The sequence below is a fragment of the Rhinatrema bivittatum genome, chromosome 5 (assembly GCF_901001135.1).
Source record: "Rhinatrema bivittatum chromosome 5, aRhiBiv1.1, whole genome shotgun sequence".
NCBI classification, from domain to species: domain Eukaryota; kingdom Metazoa; phylum Chordata; class Amphibia; order Gymnophiona; family Rhinatrematidae; genus Rhinatrema; species Rhinatrema bivittatum.
The window spans coordinates 37,260,657-37,280,834 of NC_042619.1; the positions used below are offsets into that span (position 1 = coordinate 37,260,657).

Below are 20,178 nucleotides of genomic sequence, written 5' to 3' on the forward strand. Positions count from 1 at the left end.
CGGGTAAGCCAAGCCTTCCCTCCAATTAGGACACCCATCCTACCAGGTGTCGACGTTTCCTGGTTGAGGGCACTGGCGGTTTCCAGCTATAGCCAATTTAACCAGTTCAAGTTAATCAAGTTAACCAAGTTATAAAGTTATCCAAGTTATCCAAGTTATTCAGCCACACATATATCCACAATTGCTTTTTGAGGAGAATACTGAAGAGCTGCACTTCCTGCAGGGGTATATGTACTAGGGCTGACGTCAGATTGAAATCTGATCCGTCTCCAACTGCTATCAGGAGTACACTATACCCATTGGTCCTGAATCCATCTGTCTACACTAAGGAAAACAAAATTATCAGGTAAGTAATTTTTCCATTTTCAGTTTTGCTGTGATAATTTTACTGCAAGAAAAACAGAAAAGAGTAAGTAATCATTCTGTGAGACCAAGGATTATAAAAGATTCTCTCACACATTGTTCAAGAGAATTGGATGTATGAAGGTCTCTTTACTGTAGACTTCTCATTATAATAGTAGTCATAAGATAAGCACTGTTTTCATGTTAGATGTTTTTGTGAGTGTTGTATAACTACTCCGCCGGTGTAGGTTTATATAGTAGGTGGATGTGGTTAGTATAGTTAGTGTATCTGTGTTTAAAAAAGGATTGGATAAGTTCTTGGAGGAGAAGTCCATTACCTGCTATTAATTAAGTTGACTTAGAAAATAGCCACTGCTATTACTAGCAACAGTAACATGGAACAGACTTAGTTTTTGGGTACTTGCCAGGTTCTTATGGCCTGGATTGGCCATTGTTGGAAACAGGATGCTGGGCTTGATGGACCCTTGGTCTGACCCAGTATGGCATGTTCTTATGTTCTTAGATGAAACTTGCCCATGGCATGTTCAAAACCTGATCATTCTCAGATTAGGTACAAATAAGCGTATAGCAGAGTTGCTTACCTGTAATAGAAGTTCTCCAAGGACAGCAGGATGTTAGCCCTCACACATGGGCAATATCATCAGATGGAGCCCTGCCACGGAAAAATTATGTCAGAGTTTCTAGAACTTTGACTTGGCATACTGAGTATACCCAGCATGCCTATACCATGCATCTACACAGGGTCCCTCTCCAATCTTATAACATAGAATACATATATAACAAAAACAGGAAAAACCCAACTCCAGGGGGTGGCGGGCAGGTTTCTGAGGACTAACATCCTGCTGTCCTCAGAACACCTGTTACAGTGTCAGATTGACCTTGTACAGAGACATGCTCTCTACACCCCCTCCCCCATGTGCAGGACTCCTGTGCCTCATGAGGACCTGTAGCAAAGTTACACAGGTAACATACGCACCTTGCCTTGGCAAAATTTGTAGTTGCGTGTCAGTCTTGATTCTGCCCCTGGAACACCCCTGCCCCACCCCTTTTCCATCTCCTTATTATAGGTGCACATACATGCTTATACGTACATCCTTTCTGGCTTCTTAAAATTTGCGTTGCTTTTGTGCAGTCCACATACAAGCACATGTGTCTGTTTTTGCAGGAGCAACGATTTTAAAATCTACCTCTTAGTGTAAGATGGATAAATTACTAAGGCCTGGAGCTAGAGGTGATCCAGGTCAGGTACTTCAGGTCACATGAGCGCAGCGGCTCAAAAGGAGCTTTCATTAGCTGACCACATTGAGGTCCCAAGACACAGCGGCAGTCTTCAGTTGAAGCAGGCCCTGCATAAACCATATAACTATGGACTGTACAGAGATGGGCATACCATCTACACCATTGTGGTATGCGCTAATTGCACTCATATGAACTCTTAACGGAGTTGGTTTTTAGGCTAGTTTCCAAGAGGTGCAGTAGGTATTCAAGCAGTTTTTGTGTGGCATAGGATAAAGGATCTAGGGCCTTCTGCTCACACCACACGGAAAACCTCCTCCACTTCAGTCCACAGGCCTTTCTAGTGGAAGGCTTTTGAGAAGCTACCTGGTCTCGAGATACATCCTCTGAAAGATCAAGCGGCTGCAGGATTAACCTCTCAACATCCAGGCTGTGACCGACAGGGCTTGGAGGTTGGGATGCTGCAGCCTGCCTTGATCCTGTGTGACGAGATCTGGGGAAATCCCCAGACTGATCGGTTCCCGGAAGGACAACTCCTGAAGGAGCGGGAACCAGACCTGTCTTGGCCAATGAGGTGCTATGAGGGTCATAGTCCCTTTGTCCTTGTGAAGCTTCAAGAGAATCTTTACCACTAAGGGAATCGGAGGGTACATGTACAGAAGACCCTTGCCTCAATAATGGGCAAGGGTGTCCGAGGCTAGTTTGTCATCTGACCTTTACAAGGAGCAGAACAGAGGCATCTTCTTGTTGAAAGGGGACATGAATAGATCCACGTCTGGGCTCCTCCAGAGGCAGAATATTCAATTCACAACCCCCCTTGGCCTGAGCCGTCCCTAGCATGGCTCCTTTGAAGTCCAAATGAGGTGAGGGGCAGAGATGGGACTTCAGGTAGCTGATGACGAACCCTAGCTACTCCAACATCTGGATGGACATGACTGTGCCTGAGATGTGCTTTTGACCAGCCAATTGTCCAGATAAGAGAAGACATGCACCCCCAGCCTGCAGAGTTGCACCACCACCACATCCAGGCATTTTGTGAAGACTAGTGGGGGTGATGCTAGCCCGAACAGCAACACCCGGTACTGTAAGTACTGTTTTCCCACCACAAATCAGAGATACTTCCAGTGATTGGGGAAGATCTCAATGTGAGTGTACGCAGCCTTTAGAGCGAAGGAGGGAGCATCGCCAGTCCCCTTATTGCAAAAGGGGGGGGGGGGGTCAAGGTGCCCAGGGAAACCATCTTGAACTTTTCTTTTTTGACAAATTTGTTCAAGGCCATTAGATCTAGGATGGGACAGAGTCCTGTTTTCTTTGGAATTAGGAAGTATCAGGAGTAAAATCCCCACCCATTTTGCCTTTGTGGAACAAGCTTGACCGCTCAGGCTGTTAAGAGGGAGGAAAGCTTCATTAGACGTACCTACTTCTGCACTACCAGCCCCTAAAACAGGCTCAGGGGGCAATTTGGCGGGACATATAAGAGGTTCACTTGGTATCCTTGGTGGACGATGGAAAGAACCCACTGGTCTGAGGTTATACTGGGCAACTGGTTCATGAAGAACCACAGCCTGCCCCCAACCGGGAAGTCCAACGTCCCAGGTATGGGCAACTGGCCTACGCTCCCTATGACCCAGTTAAAACCCTCTCCCTGGAGTTCACTGAGACACCGGCTGGGGCTTGGGGGCTTACTGCTGGCTGGGATGGCCACGAGAGCCCTGATGCTGTTAATAGGAGCGAGAAGGCAGAGGACAGAACTTCCTCTGGTGAAAAAAAGCCTTTCTCTGTTCCAATCTTACCGACTATTGAAGGGTTTCAGGTTGTCTCGGAGTTGGGCCCCCTCGTCCTTCACTCTGGCTCCGAAGAGATTCTGTCTAGTACACGGAACACCAGCGAGTCATTCCTGTACCTCTGGTTGGAGAACTGAGGCCCACAGCCATGACATTCTGCAGGCGCTGATTCCCACTGCAGCAACCTCGATGCCATCTTGAAAACATCATAGGTTACTTGGACCTCATTTTTTCTGCACTCCATGCTCTTATACCTCATCAACAAGATAGTGGCCTGCTGTTTGAGGTAGCTGCTTGGCCACCTCCTGCACCTGCTTCTAGATGTCTTGCAAGTACTGTCTCATATAGAGCGGATAGGAAGCTATGCAGGCAATGAGCATAGCTCCCTGAAACACCTTTCTCCCAAGAGTGTCCATTGCTCTGTGGTCCTTCCCTGGGGGCACCGAGGAATTGGTCTGAGAACGCTTGACTCTCTTGAGAGGTGATTCAACACCACCAACTGGTGGGGCAGCTTTTGCTTATCGAATCCAGCAGCCTTCTGGACGAGGTAGACCCAGTCAGCTTTCTTGTTTTCGAGAGGCACTGTGAGGGGGTGTTCCCATATACTTAGCATCAACTCCTTAAGGATATCATGTACCAGGACTGCCACAATCTCCCTAGGAGGCTCCATGAACTGGAGGATCTCAAGCATTTTGTGCCTGGCATATTCCTCCGTAGGAACTGAAATGGGATAGCTTCTGCCATCACCCTCACAAACCCTGTGAAGGTTAAGACTTCCTTTGCTTATCTGGAGCAGGGTCTGATGGGATACCCTCAGAGGAGGACTCCATGGTGTCATCCCCCAGGGATGCCAGCCTGGGAACAGATGACAGCTGAGTCGGTAACACACAGATGAGCCAATTGAGCTTCTTTAGTAGCAGTTCAGGACAGACAGTACCGACTCTGGTGCCACAGGACCGATACCCTGCATTACTCGTTTTATTGCCAGTTGGACTCGCCACTCCAGCTCCTCCTTGAACATTGCTGATGCCAGCATGGAGTGGGAGGCGGTAGAAAGGAGGGGTGGCAAGATCCTCTTTGGACTAGCGAAGCAGATCACTGACTGGCATCAGGACCGGTGGAGATGGTCACAGACCCCTGGCACTAATGGAGGACTGGTGCCCCTCACCACAGGGTCAGTTTGGGGGCATTGCAGCATGCACCAGTGCATCCCCATGCCCAGCACTGTACATCGACTGAAACTGGTGCCAATGCTTCTTCAGTTTCCCTCTAGGCTCGGCTCTGCCCGGTCCTTCCCCAGTGCTGAGGCCAATGACAAGGAACCCAACAGCCCTAGCCTGGAGCAGCTCGACGGTGGGCAGTCTCTGGCACCCCTGTCTGCCAATAGCATCGACGAAACGGACAGTACAGCTGATGTCAATGGCGAGGTGTCAATCATTGCTGCTCAGAGATCCTTCGATGCTGATGGCTTGGTCTTCTTCAACCCAAAGAGTTGCTCCATCTTGTCGAGCTGAAGCCATCCCTTCATGGTCATCTGTGCACGAATGTCAACACCAGAAGTCATGTGATACCCTCAGGCAGAGGACACATGCCTCATGGGGATCCATAATGGACATCCTCGGGTACCAAGGGCATCGCCGGAAACCAGACATAGCCATGATGGGGCAAAATAAAAGGGACACAAAATCAAAATCAATGGCGGAAGGCAGGGATGGCCAGCAGGCACCAAATCATTGCCGCTGCAGAGTAATTGACTGCAAAAGGAAACTTACCAATAGACAACAGTATTCCTAGTCAGGGTTTTTATCTATCGGGTATGGACTAAGAGAGACCTGGCGTCAAATGTCGAAAAAAAAAACACAAAAAGAAGCAAAAGGAGAAAGTATTCCAAAATAGGCCAAAAAGGCCAAGAGCAGCTCACCAACCATGATGCTGCAGCTCCATGGAAAAAGAGAGACTGGAGAGGGGCTCTGCATGGACATGTGGTACAGGGCATGCTGGGCCTGCTCAGTGTACCAAGTCAAAGTTCTAGAAACTTTGACATAAGTTTTCCATGACGGAACTCTTTCTGATGATGTCACCCATGTATAATGACTACCATCCTGCTTGCCCTCGGAGAAATTAAGAAATAGGGACTATACCTACTTCATACAAAAGGAGGGTAGGTCTTAGGACTTTACATACTACAGCCTCCAGTTTCTTCCCTTTCTCACACCATTTCCTTAAACACATCCCCAACTTCAACATTTGTGTCATATTCTACGTCCAGGTGAGAAAGACATACCCTGGTACACTCTACCGCTAGCTGTGGGTCTTGTTAACATGTGATATTGGTGCCAGCTTATAAAAGAATAAGCAGGATTCAACTGAATTCCAAATTCTGTCAGAACAAGAAGTGCTTTGGGATTCTTGATCTTAATATTTGTACAGAGAGACTGAGTAACATTTTTAATTTTGAAATACTAACTTGACAATCTAGTTATATGAAGAAATAAAGCCATACCATTTTATTTAACATTAATATCCTGTTTCTATAGGGAGAAAAGTTATCCAGCACAAACAAGGAGAAAAAGAAAACCAGGAAAAAGCAGCAGACCTCGCCAGGAGGAATATTTGTGAGACGAGGCACAGAGAAGTGAATAATGATTATTGTACTGTGAATGCTCTATGCACTATAATACTTCAAAGAAGTAGCACATTAGCATCTGGATTGCTCAAAATAGCTCTACTACTTCCTTGTTTCCTTGGATTTATGTGAAGGATCTTTGTCTATTTTGTCCTACTATTTTTTTTTTTTTTTATCAAAGAGCTTTTATGGCTGTACTGTTTTCAAAACATATGCTTTATCACGTCGCTTTGTTCAGTAGTTGCTGTCCAACTATTTGTGTGAATCCTGTCTGGAATTTGCAATGAGGTTACACACAATCGCCACCTAAATTTACCTTCAGGCCAATGTTCAAAGACCCAATAATTCTAGCTATACTTTAGGTGAATATTCGTCTGAACCTAAGCAACTAAATTTTCAGTTGAGTATTCTAAATCTGATCAAAATGTGAGCAATTAGATTGAGAGTGATTGGGTTTCCCCTGCTAAACTTAGCCGATAGTGCTGAGAAGCAGGCACTAGCAGGCTAAGTGCTATTGGGAAAAACTTCCTCAAGCTGGGGATCCCTCCTTTCGCACCCAATTTCAAAATTATCCTGCCAATCCCTTCCTTCCCTCTCATAGCCCCATATTATAAAACATTTTTTAAAAAATTGTGCAGGGAGCTCCTGCCCCCTTTTTGCCTCCCTGTTGGTCTGACAAAAACATCATAGCTCTCTGTGGCCTGAGGTCCTCTACTGTCCAACTCCACCCCATTAAAAAAAATATCATCCAGGAGTCTGATGTTCCCTACTTCTTCCCTCCCTCCCTCCTTGACCTGATTTAAAAAAAAACAAAAAAAAACCTCACCACCACCAACGGGCCTGATTCCTGGTTCCTGACTCAGTAAAAGTTGCAAACAGCACCTTTAATAGGTGATTCTCCTTCCCTCTCTGCCATTAAACAAAAAAAAAGTACCCATACTGCTCCTTCCTCCTCTTTCATCATGCTGCCCTAAAACACTGTGCCAGTGGGGGAATCCCCCCCCCCCCCCCTTTATCTTAGAAAGGATTCTCCAGCTGGCATTTTCCTTTTGTGGGCAGCATGACGTAAGGGGGAAGGTTCCTGGCTACTTTTTTGTTTAAGAAAAGCAAGGAGGGAAGGAGAATTCCCCCTTCTGACGCAGGAGACACAGATCATCAGTCCTGGAGAGGTTTAATATTTTAATGGGACTAAGAAGAGGGAGGAATTGGCCCCTCTGGATATCTTGCATTACTTTATATGGGGTTGAGTCAGAAGTGGAAAGGGGCCTCTGACCATGGAGACTTTTAATATATTGTTTTTAACAGAAAAGAGGAAGGAAAGGAGGCTGCATCCCCAAGTCAGTCTTTATTTTAAATCAGCCAGCAGAAGGGTTTCCTAGCTTACTTTAGGAGACTAGACCTTAATTGAGTAACATTGGCCAGCCAGAACTGAATGTCAGGGCTGACCAACCAAGGTTTAATGCTGCCCCCCTCCATGCCTCCTCTACTGCCTCTTTTTGCCCATCTAAATTTTGTAGAACCTATAAACTACTCACACAAAATTTAACCATGCAGTGGGAGGTTATTGAATCAGGAAGCTTTGTCCAGCTAACTTCCAATATTAGCAGGGCAAATGATATATCAACTTTACATTCCTCTGCACTCAGGCAGGCCAATCCCCATGAATGGGTTATGCACCTCTACCACAAGATCGAGACAGAGTAAAAGCTGACGTCACAGATATATAGCCATGCCCTGACATCAGCCCGCCAGTATTCTCCTAGGACAAGCAGGGGAGACATCATCGGATGGAGCTCACCCCAGAAAACTTTAACTGGGTACACTAAACACACTCAGAATGCCCACTAGCACGCATCCACGCGGGGTCCCTCTTCAGTCTTTTTTTCTGTGGAGCTTTCGCCTCGCAGTTACTGAGCTCGTGTTAGTTGTTTTTAAAAAAGAAGTATTTGGAAACATTTCCACCGCTTGTTTTCAGATTTTTCCCGCATGCGGGTCCTTCTCAGTTCCCCTGTATTCTAGTGAGGTTTTTCGGCGGTTCAGTAAGTTTTCTCTCGCTTCCGTTCCCCCGAGCAGGCAGTGCCTTGCTCCCCGCCGGTGTCGATCGCCCACCGCCACTGTTGTCGTTTTTCGCCCCTTCAGTTCATATCATTATGGCCTCATCGGTGCTCTCAGTGCCCGAGGATTATGTCCATCACGGACCCACATGATGTGTGTATCCTCTGCCTGGGGGCATCGCATGAATTCTGGGGGCTGCTTGTACAACCAAATGACCCCGAAGAGACGTCACGCTCGTCTAGAGAAGATGGAGTAGCTCTTCGAGGTGAAAAATTCCGAGCCATCAACATTGGTGGCATCTATGCCGAAGGACCATGGAACTGCACCGATGGATGCCGAGCCAAACATGGGCGGGGCCATCTGCTCCGTCGATGCTGCCAGCACATAGGGGCACCGGCCACTGTCAGTCTCTTCCAGGTCGAGGATATCGGGTTCTTCATCTTCGACCTCGGCACTGGGGAAAGACTGGGCCGAGCACAGAGGGAAGCCAAGGAAGCATCAGCACCAGTTGCCATCGATGCACGATGAAGGGCTCGGGTTGGCACCAGCGTTGCTGTGATGCTCCCAAAGCAAGGAGTATCTATCCTCCATCGATGCTGGGAGTCCGCGATTGTCTCCACCAGTCCTGCTGTCAGTTGCCGATCCACCTGGGGGCTCTGAGTCCATTTTGGCATCAGCAATGTTTGAGGGGGAGTGCAGAGTCCAGTTGGTGGTTGATTGGGTTGCTGCCTCCCAGTCCGTTTTGGCATCAGCAATGTTTAAGGGGGAGTTGGAGTGCAGAATCCAGTTGGTGGTTGATTGGGTTGCTGCGGGGCATCAAGCTGACGGCACCGGTACCTGCACTCTCCCTATTGGAACTGCTGCTGGAGCAGCTCAATGTCTTCATTGGGGTGTTATCAACCCAGCGGCCGCCAGTTCCTGGGAGACCATCAATGCTCCCCCCACCCACTGCAGTGATCGTTGCCAGTTCCTCCAAGGAGGAAGCTCCATCGACGCTAGCACTGACACTGCGGCCTGAAGCCCCTTATCCAGCTTTGCTGGGGCCACCACCAGTGCCATCAGTGCCTAGGCCTCTGGTTGAAGGCCGAGCACCCCAGGTCCCATCCCCTGTGGATTGCAGTGAGGATGAGGCCCTGTATGATCCCTGGGGGGAGGACACTGCAGAATCCTCCTCAGAGGACTCGGAGGGTCTCACCTCAGAACAGTCTCCTTCTGATGAGCAAAGGAGGTTTCTTCCTGAAGACCTGATGGCTGAGGCCAACCCATTTCAGTTGATGGTGGAGAAGATGCCAGACACAAGATGGCTGGAAATGCTCCAGTTTGTGGAAGCTCCTATAGAGATTGTGGTGGTCCTGGTGCACAAGGTCTTTAAGGAATTACTGTTGAGGATATGGGAGAACCCCCCCATGATACCTCCTGTAAATAGGAAGGCGGACAGGGTTTACCTTGTCCAACAGGCTACCAGATTTGAAAAGTGTCAGCTGGCACACCAATTGGTAGTGGTTGAATCCGTTTTCAAGAAGGCCAGGCGCCCCTAGGCAAGGATCATAGAGCACTGGACGCTTTTGGGAGGAAGGTCTTTCAGGGGGCGATGCTTACAGCCTGCATTGCTTCCTACCAGCTCTGTATGAGCCAGTACTCTTGCAACCTTTGGAAGCAGGTACAGGAGTCTTCCGAGTGGCTACCTCAACAGCAGCAAGATACCTTTCTGTCACTGGAGTGTGTAAAGCACACGGTGCATTCCACTTAAGATGTTTTCAAAATGGCAGCAAGAGTCTCTGTAGCGAGAATTGGTGTCCATAGGATGACATGGCTGCAGGCCTCGGATCTCCGACCAGAGGAACAGGAATGACTTGCTGACCGGCTATGTACTGGAGGTGCTCTCTTTGGAGACAAGGTGAGAGATGCGGTGGCCCAGGTGCAGGATTAACATGATACCCTCCAGCATCTCTCCGCCAGCACTTCAAACCCGCTCTCCTCAGCCAAGAGATCTGCGAGACAGGGTCAGAGGTTTTACTATTGCCAGAAAAAGTACTATCCTCCGACCCCTTGCACCTATTCACAAAGGGGCGGATTTTAAAACAATACGCGAACAAAAGTACACCAGATTTTATAAGATACGCGCGTAGCCGCGCGTATCTTATAAAATCTGGGGTCGGCGCGCGCAAGGGGGTGCATATTTGTGCAACCTGCGCGCGCCGAGGCCGGCACGGCCTGCCTGTTCCCTCCGAGGCCGCTCCAATTTCGGAGCGGCCTCGGAGGGAACTTTTCTTCGCCCTCCCCCCACCTTCCCCTCCCTTCCCCTACCTAACCCACCCCCCCGGCCCTATCTAAACCCTCCCCTTAACTTTGCGCGCGTCGCCGGCAGCCCCGCTCCGTCCTCCGGTCCCGGGGGCGTGGTCTGGAGGCCTCAACCACGCCCCCGGGCCGGCGCCACGCCCCCGAAACGCCGCGGCACGCCCCCGAAACTCCGCATTGTTTTGGGAACGCCCCTGGACACACCCCCCTCCTATCCCGTTTCGAAAGCCCCGGGACTTACGCGCGTCCCAGGGCTTTACGCGCGCCGGCGGCCTATGCAAAATAGGTGCGCCGACGCGCGCAGGGGTTTTAAAATCCACCCCAAAGGGTGAGCTACTGCGGCCATCCCAGGCAGCAGCGAACTCCCATGTCCCAACTGCTTCTCCAGCCAAATCGTAGGACAGGGTTTTGACTGGATCGTAGGGAGCATAAGCCAGCCACTACGGTTCTTTGTGAATCGGTGGCCCAGTATAACCTCGGACCAGTGGGTTTTGTCCATCGTCCATCAAGGGTACCGATGAAATGTATTGGGTGTCCCACCAGCTTCTCATCCTTGCCCATTTTGGGGGCCACTAGTGCATCAGGAGATACTGTTAAGGGAGCTCTCCACCCTCTTAATGGCCAGAGCGGTTGAACCTGTCACACCAAGGCAAAGGGGGAAAGGATTCTGCTCCCAGTACTTCCTGATTCCAAAGAGAATGGGGGGCTGCATCCCATCCTAGACCTGAAGCCCTTGAATAGGTTTCTAAAAAGAGAAAAGTTCAAGATGGTTTCCCTGGGCACCCTAATTTCCTGCTTGCAAAAAGGGGACTGGCTATGCTCACTCGATTTAAAGGAGGCATACACCCACATAGAGATTTTTCCAAGTATCTCAGATTTGTGGTGGGAAAACAGCACTTCCACTACAGTGTTGCCATTCAGGCTAATGACTGCCCCACGTGTCTTTACAAAGTGCCTGGCCGTGGTGGAGGTGCACCTCCGCATACTGAGTGTGCATGTTTTGTCTATCAGGATGATTGGTTGGGTCAAGACCACCGAAGTCCTGTCTCAGACTGTCACCTCAATTGGACTTCATAGGAGCCCTACTTAACATGGCTCAGGCATAAGCCTTTCTGCCTTGCTCCAGGGCAGTCCCTTTGGTATCCATAGCAGAGATGATTCAACAAAGCCAGCCGGTATCAGCTTGGCACATGTTCACACTGTTGGGCCACATGGCCACAATCGTCCAAGTTACTCCCTTTGCACATTTACACATGCACCGAGCCCAATGGACCTTGAGATCAGTGGCACCAGGCCACCCAGCTCGCATCCGCATCACTCTGGGACTCTTTGTTCTTGGAGCAGGTTCTCTTGAATTTGGAGCAGGGCGTATCTTTCAAAACTCCCCATACCCAATTGTCCTTATCATGGATACGTCCACTCTAGGAAGGGGTGCTCATGTAAGTTTGGGTAAGTGCCAGGTTCTTGTGGCCTGGTTTGGCCTCTGTTGGAAACAGGATGCTGGGCTTGATGGACCCTTGGTCTGACCCAGCATGGCAATTTATTATGTTCTTAAGTGGGCTCTACACTCAGGGTCTGTGGTCTGTGCAGGAAGCACAATGTTAAATCAACTTCCTGGAGCACTGGTGATGAGATACACCCTATGGGCTTTCAGAGCTCAGCTGTCTAACAGAGTTGTCCTGATCCAGATAGAGAACCAAGTAACAATGTAGTATGTCAACAAGCAAGGAGGCATAGGGTCGTACCTCCTATCAGGAGGCGGTCCAGATTTGGTCCTGGGCTCTGTCCCACAGGATGGTGCTCCGGCTCATGTATCTAGCCAGAATGGAGAACATGATAGCAGACAGATGGAGTTGAGCCTTCAGGCCCTACGAGTGGTTGCTTGGGGGGGGGGGGGGGGTGGAATCAGCTCTTCCACCTCTGGGGGGAACCCAGACATGGACTTGTTCACATCCCACTGCAACAAGAAGGTGACTCAGTTCTGCTCCCTGTACAGGTCAGATGGCGTACCAGTCTTGGACACCTTTGCTCGCCATTGGGGCAAATGTCATCTGTATGCGTATCCTCTGATTCCTCTAGTAATGAAGACTCGCCTGAAACTTTGAGAGGACCAAGGGACTATGATCCTCATAACCCTTCATTGGCCAAGACAGGTCTGGTTTCCCCTGCTGCAGGAGTTGTCCCTCCGGAAAACGATCAGTCTGGGGATGTCCCCAGATCTCATACGCAGGATCGGGGCAGGCTGTGGCATCCCAACCTCCAGGCCCTGTCACTCACAGCCTGGATGTTTAGAGGCTGATTCTCCGAAGATATGTGTCGGCTCCTCGTACTTTCTCAAAAGCCTTCCACTAGAAAGTCCTATGGCCTGAAGTGGAGGAGGTTTTCCATATGGTGTGAGCAGAAGGCCCTTAGATCCTTTCTCTTGCCCCACACAAAAAATACTTGACTACCTTTTGCACTTATCAGAGACTAGCCTAAAAACCAACTTTATTAGAGTTCATCTAAATGCAATTGGAGCATACCACCAAGATGTAGATGGTATACCCATCTCTGTACAGCCTATAGTTGTATGCGTCATGCGGAGCCTGCTTCAGTTGAAGCCACCCTTGAGGCCTCCCACTGTGTCTTGGGACCTCAACATGGTACTACCTCAGCTGATGAAAGCTCTTTTTGAGCCACTGCACACCTGTGATCTGAAGAACCTAACCTGTAAGGTCATATTTTTGGTGGCTGTCACTTCAGCATGCAGAGTCAGCGAACTGCAGACCTTAGTGACTTATTTATTTGTTTCTTATTTATTTGTTTTTATATACCGGTGTTCAATTTTACATATCACATCAGTTTACAGAGAACTGAGTGGTGCAGGAAAACAACTGTTTCCTTTTGTTAATTACAAGGAACATCTATAGTATATGGATAGTTAAACAACAATCAAAGGTGAAAAAATTACATGTAACAGGAGAACATCTATAACTGATCAACAAATAATCAATAAAAATAATCATAGGTGTAGATATTACATGTTACAGGAGAACGACTAAAACTGTTGAACAGTTAAGCAAATAGTCAAGGAGAATCCACCTTATACCAAGTTTTATCATGATAGGATGGTCTTGCACACATACCCTAAGTTCCTGCCTACAGTGGTGATGGACTTCCATCTTAACCAGTCAATCATCCTCCCAGCATTCTTTCCCAGATCCCATTCGCACCAAGGCGAAGCAGTATTGCACATTTTGGATTGGAAGGGAGCCTTAGCCTTCTACTTGGAGTGGACAGAAGTCCACCCAACTTTTAATTTCTTTTGACAGAAATACATTAGGAATTGCCGTTGCCAAACAGACACTATCCAGTTGGCTAGCAGATTGCTTCTCCTTCTGTTATGCCCAGGTAGGACTGCATCTTGGGGGTCATGTCAGCTCATTCTGTCAGAGCCATGGCAACATCGGTGGCCCATTTGCAAGCAGTTCCTGTGAAGAAGATCTGCAAGGCTGCGACATGGAATTCGCATCACACTACTGTCTGGATAGGGATGGCCGATGTGACAGTAGGTTCAGCCAGTCTGGAATCCCTTTGAGGTGTAGAACCCAACTCTCCCTGTCTAGGGCCCATTGTTTGGGTTCAGGCTGTCTCCCCCTTTGTTACCAACAGCACTGTTGTTGTTCCTGTTGGCACCTGGTTGATGCTTGTTGGTCCCATTTGGTGTGGCGGAGCAGCCTGTAGCTAGGGATTCACCTATGTGTGAGGACTACCATCCTGCTGTCCTAGGACAACACCTGTTACTGGTGAGCACTGCTGCTTTCTCCTAGGCCAAGCAGGATGATAGTCCTCACAATACCCGCTCGCCCCCCCCCCCCGTGGAGTTGGGTTGCTCCTATTGTTTATTATTTCATTTTTATCATAATGTATGTTTTGAGACTAAAAGGAGGGAACCCTTTGTGGACATGTGGTATAAGGGCATGCTGGACATGTGCAGTGCACCCAGTCAAAGTTCTACAAACTTTGACAAGTTTTCCATGCCAGGCTCCATCCAATGATGTCATCCCATGGGAGAGGACTAACATCCTGCTGTCCTAGGAGAATACCTATCACAGGTAAGCAATTCTGCTTTCTCCATCACCAGCAGATGGTGGACATGCATTTCTCTACCAGGGATTGCTTGTAGTTTTAAAAAAAACAAAACAGAAGTGTCGAGGGTTTCTGGAGAAGATGAGCAACTGGATTGCACTGCTTGCCTCGTGAGGTGATAGCGTAGTGTTCCTCCCTCCATTGAGTGCCTTGACTCCAGTAGCCTTTTTCTGGTGTGGACTTAAAAAAAAAAAAAAAAATAATGAAGAGCAAGTAGCAGTTGCAGGGCAAGAGAGGATTGGTGATTAAGACTTTGCCCTCACCCACAGCCAGAGATCCATTTCTGCTTTCAGTCAGGGAGGGCTGACATCAGGTAAAAAAAATAAACACAGAGGAGGAAGACTCACTACAACATTTTCTTAGTGTTTGTGTTCAGCTTCTTCCTGCTCACTTCTCTTGGGACTTCAGTGAGGTATGGAAGCAGTGCCAGCTTGGCGGGTTGAACAGCCTTTTGGCTAGGACCCACTCTTCAGACTCTCGGACGCATGGTAGACCGCAGTGGTTGCTTCACGCATTTTTTGTGTCAGCACACGCGTGTACGCCTAGTTCTGAGCATTGGCTGGATGCTTGAGGTGCTTTGCCTTCTATTACTTTTGCCACTGGTCCATCCCCTTAGTCTTAGGGAAGTGGGTCTAGATGCAACACAACAAGGATGTCCCCTTTTTCAGTTGATCCACTGGCAGAGACATTGTCAGGATATGCTTGCTTCAGCGATTTCAGGTTTCAACCTATGGGCTGTGTATGGACCCATCCTCCTTTTTCTGAGTGGAATGTTTTCCAGCGACTACTGTTCTTTCTTCAGGGGCATCATTCAAAGATGGCAATGCTTCCTATATCAGGATCACATGCTCGAAGTCCCCACTTGTCCGCCACTGCATGCAAATGCTGTGGTGCAGCATTTCTTGATGATTTTTGCTTGTTGTGGATCTAGATGACACGGATGAAGATATGGATTGCTCCCATCTTGAGGGAGGGAAAATTCACCTTGATTTAGAGCCATTTTTACTAGTGATGAGTTCAGAGTCTGATCTTTTAAATGCTGAAGACGCTACAGTGACTGGGAGTGAATCTATGAGTGTGTAGGAGGCCGACTCCATATTGGTCACCTTACATGAGGATTCATGTTTCCTTCCCTTCCTGGCTGCGAGTCAACAGTTGATAGACCTTGAATGGAGTATGCCAGGGCCAGCTTTAAAGAGAAGCACGCCTTTGCTGGTTTATTTCCTTTGGATTCCCAGGCAAGACATCACTTGTGATTCCCAAAGATGGATGCGCTGGTGTGCTCTTTTACTAAATGAACCACCATTCCGATGAAAGAATGGGCAGCTCTAATGGTGGCTCAGGATAGGAGGATTGAAGCTATCCTTTAACAAGCCTTGAGGCCATGGAGATGAACTTGAGGATTGCCTCTTCTTCTCCTTGGTGATTAGAGCTAGTCTGGCTCCCTCAGGAGCCTGAGGGAGTCAGGCTAGATAGAGTGGTAATGGAACTAAGAGCCTCCTTTTAAGCTTGCGGGCTGTGACCTTGTTCACACTGCCACCCATGGAGTTGCTTCAGTGATATCGGCTTGCCAGCAGCTGTAGTTGCAAAATTGGTTGGCAAACATCATTTCTAAGTCCAGTCACACAAAATTACCGTTTAAGGGTTCTCTTTTATTTGGCAGTGTGTTGGAGATGGCGGCAAATAGAATGGGAGGGAAACTTAGGTCCCTTATTTGACAGAGGGTAAGAAGCCAGCTTTGCATCCCTTCTGGGTATGGGGCTGCTGTTGAGATCACAGGCCATTTTCATCCTTCTCGGGTGGGATCTACTGACAGACCTTCTTCCTTCTGGAGATCTCAGCCCTTTCCCCCCAGGAAGCCTTGGAAAGATGCAGGCTCCAGGAGTGAAGCTTCTCAGTCTTCTCACTGAAGGTTTATGGACTCACCTGTTGCGGCTCAGATAAGTGGATGCTTTTCTTGCTTTTATCAGAGGTGGGTCCAGATCACATCTGGTCAATGGGTCCTGGAAGTGATTTGGAATGGCTATGCTCTACCTTTTCTTCACTTTTCCAGCTGCCTTTATTATTTCTCCATGCAATTCTTCTCAGAGGAGGATGGCAGTGGAGACTACCTTACAGAGTTGGTTGGACTTGACGGCTATATTTCCAGTTCCCAAACTACAAGCAAATGTGGGCCACTATAGAAGGAGGGATCTTTTCAACCCATCCTGGATTTCTAAGGAGTCCAATGACATTTGTGGGTAACATTTCCAAATGGAGGTTGTACGCTCCATAATAATGGCAGTACAGTCACATATTCCTGGATCTGACAGAGGAATATCTGCATCTTCTCATTTTCCGGGAACCTCACAGATTTCTATGGTTTGCCATTCTGGGATGTCAATACCAGTTTCCAGCTTTGTTCTTCGGGCTGGCCACTGCACTTAGGAATTTCTCCAAGGTCAGGGTGGTGGTAGCAGCATCCTGACCTTGTGTAAGGATGGCATCCTAGTTCACCCATATCTGAATGAATGACTGGATGATTCTAGCCAAGAGCATAGAAGAGAGTCATCTGACTTCTTGCAAGCTGATCTCGTTACTGCAAAAGTTAGGCTGGGTGGTGAACCTGGCTAGGAGCAGCTACAGCCAGCTCAGATGCTGGAGTATCTTGGCATTCGCTTTGATTCAAAACAGGGCAGAGTATTTCTGCCAGTTATATTCAGAAATTGATTAATCATGTTCTCTTTCTCTCTCTGAGAAGTCTGTTCGCCCAACGGGGTGGTCTTGTGTGATTGCAGCCACATTGGAGGTTATTACTTGGAGAGAGGAGCATATGTGCCTCCAATGTGGCCGCAATCCAGTTGCAGTGGTGGTTTCAGGAGGATCACCTCAGGAAGGGAATTCCTTGAGACACCAGCTTGGTTTGTGATGACAGATGTGAGCCTTCTGAGAGGGGCTTTCTGTCACGAACTGAAAATGTGAGATCGCTGGAATGCTGAGGTGCGACAATCAATTGGAAGCACGTGCAGTACAGCTAGCATGCTTACGGTTTGCCGAGCATCTAAAGGCTCGAGCAGTCCAGCTACTGTTGGACAATGCAACAATGGTGCCCTACTTCAATCATCAGGGCGGAACTAGAAGTCAACAGTATCGGAGGTGATAGATGCGCTCATGGTATGGGCAGAGCAACATCTGCTACACATATCCACCTCCCACATTGCCGGAAAGGACAATGAAGGGGCCAACTTTCTCAGTAGAAAAAGAGATTGGACCCAGGAGCGTGGGAGTTAGCAGACGCCACTCATAGTGGAGTGCTGCGGCCGCCCGTATCTAGACTTCCTGGCAACTTCCGATGGCACAAAGGTTTCGTGGTTTTTCAGCCACAGATGGGATCCAAAAGCGCTGTACATCAATGCCTTCATTCAGGTGAGGCCGCATGCCAGGTTGTTGTATGCCTTCCCGGTCTGATCTCTGATAAGCAGGATTGTTTGGAAGATTACAAGTCAGGCCAACACCATCATTTTGGTGGCTTCAGATTGGCCTCAGAGGCTGTGGTATGCTGATCTACAGAGACTGCTGAGTGGGCAGTCCCCTCTGACTGTCACTTCAGGAGGTTCTGTTGCAGCAAGGATCCATTCTACCTGATGATCCGGCTCAATTTTGTCTTACGGTTTTGTCCCTTGAGAGGGCTCAGGTTGCTGAAGCATAGTATATTTTCTGCAATGATTTCTACCTTGCTTCGGGCCATGACATTTTTCTACTTCTCTGTCTGTGTTAGCATTTGGAGAGTTTTCGAGATCGAGGCTGAGAACTTCACACCAGAACAAGAAATTCCATTAATTTTGGAATTTTTAAAGGATAGATTGCATAACTCTTTGACCCTGAATACCTTAATGGTTCAGATGGCAGTTCAGGCTTGTTATAGAGGTCAGTCACTGGTGGGACATTGTCTGTCCATTTGGATGTGGCTCGGTGTGTAAAGGGAGTTAAGCGTCTTCGTTCTCCCTTGCGTCTGCCAATCCCTCTGTGGGACCTTAATCTGGGCCTGCATTTTCTTGGCGGGTCCGGCTTTTTGGCCGCTGTATGGCCACTCCATGTGATTGCTTATCTGGCAGTTTTTTTTTTCCTAGTGGCAATCTGTTCTGCATGTCAGGTTTCCGAGCTGCAGGCTTCTTCTTGCCATGCGCCTTTTCTGTGGAAGACTTCAGGTGCAGTACAGCTTCGGACTGTGCCTTCTTTTCGCTGAAGGTGGTATTTGATATCAAGTGACATTTGCTGCAGTACTTAGAGGCTACTAAATCTGGACGGAAATGTGATTGCCTGTTTGTGCTCCATAGTGGAGGTAAACAGGATGAGCCAGTGACACAGGCAACTATAGCCTGTTGGCTTGAAGAAGTCCTCACGGTGGTCCATGTGGATGCCGAGATTCCTTTGCCGAATCAGACTAGACCGCATTCCATGAGGGCTCAGGCTGTAGCGTGGGTGGCAGTTTGATTTTGTCTCCTGTCAAAAAATGCCAAGCGGCGACATGGTCATCTTACACATCTTACACGCACATTACCACTTGGATGTTTGGGCTCGGGAGGATGCCATGTTCACGTAGGCAGTGTTGACAGGACTGCAGGCAGCCTCCCGCTGTTTGGGAGTAGCTTTGGTACATCCCACTCATGAAGACTGGCCTGCCTGAGTGTAGAGGAAGGAGAAATTACTAGTTACCTGATTTTTTTTCCTTTCTTCTAATGAAGGCAGGCCAATCCCTGGCCCGCCCTCGGCTGCAGATTTTGCCTTGGTTCAACCTGTAGGTGCGGACGATGCAGTGTTGTTCTTGCCTTCGTTAGAGGACTGGTAAGTGGCTTAACCAGTTCCTCAGTTTAGTAATGTTTATTGTTGGTTGGTAGCATGAGTGCTGATTGTTAATAATCATGTTCAAATATAATCAGTTTGGCTTTTCAGAGAATACTGGCGGGCTGATGTTGGGGCAGGGTTATATATCCATGACATCAGCATTTACTCTGTCTCCATTTGCTGATAGAGGTGCATAGCCCAATCGTGGGGACTGGCCTGCCTTCATTAGCGGAAAGGAAATTATCAGGTAGATAGTAATTTCTCCTTCATATTGATAGGCACCACATAAAAAAGCAGTCTTTTTTTTACTTTTGAACATTTTTAACTAAACAATGCACAGACTGGCCTGATTTTTTTTATAAGGAATATGGAATAATTTTTTTAATCTATTAAATAATCATCTTCCTCCTTTACTGGTTTCCTCAAAGTACCTAGGCAACCCTGCTGCTTTAAGTGATGTATGATCATACCTTGGGTATTACAAAAAACAAAAAAAAAAAAAGCACCAGTTCCTTAGTGCACAAGAAATTAAAATATAAATTACAGGAACTACACAATGCTAAAATATGAACAGTTTTATGAAGTTGTTACTCTTGACACTAATAAATATAAAATTTGTAATACATCATTTATGCAAGTAATAAAGTAGCCTATATGGAATCGCTATATATGTATTCAAAATGTCCTCATCTCTGAATAGTATACATACAATAACTCTTAAATGGATTGCTATTCACCTACAAATTGGCTGGGGCTCCTTCCCCCATTGGAAAAAAAAAGGTATTTCACACCTGGCAAAATACAGTATTTCACCTAAGTTTATAATTCCCTTTAGCAGTACTGCATGAGTATTTCATCACATAC

At 47.8% G+C, this 20,178-nt stretch overlaps 1 protein-coding gene across 1 annotated transcript in view; it reads left to right on the plus strand.

Moving 5' to 3' along the window:
* The window catches only part of ANKRD42 (ankyrin repeat domain 42), a 108,958-nt gene extending 101,960 nt beyond the window's left edge, over positions 1-6,998 (plus strand). Inside the window, exon 12 of the mRNA XM_029602223.1 lies at positions 5,921-6,998. Coding sequence (XP_029458083.1) covers positions 5,921-6,022 — 102 coding nt within the window. The 3' untranslated portion in view covers positions 6,023-6,998. The remainder of the gene's footprint in view (positions 1-5,920) is intronic.
* Positions 6,999-20,178: the final 13,180 nt, after the last annotated feature.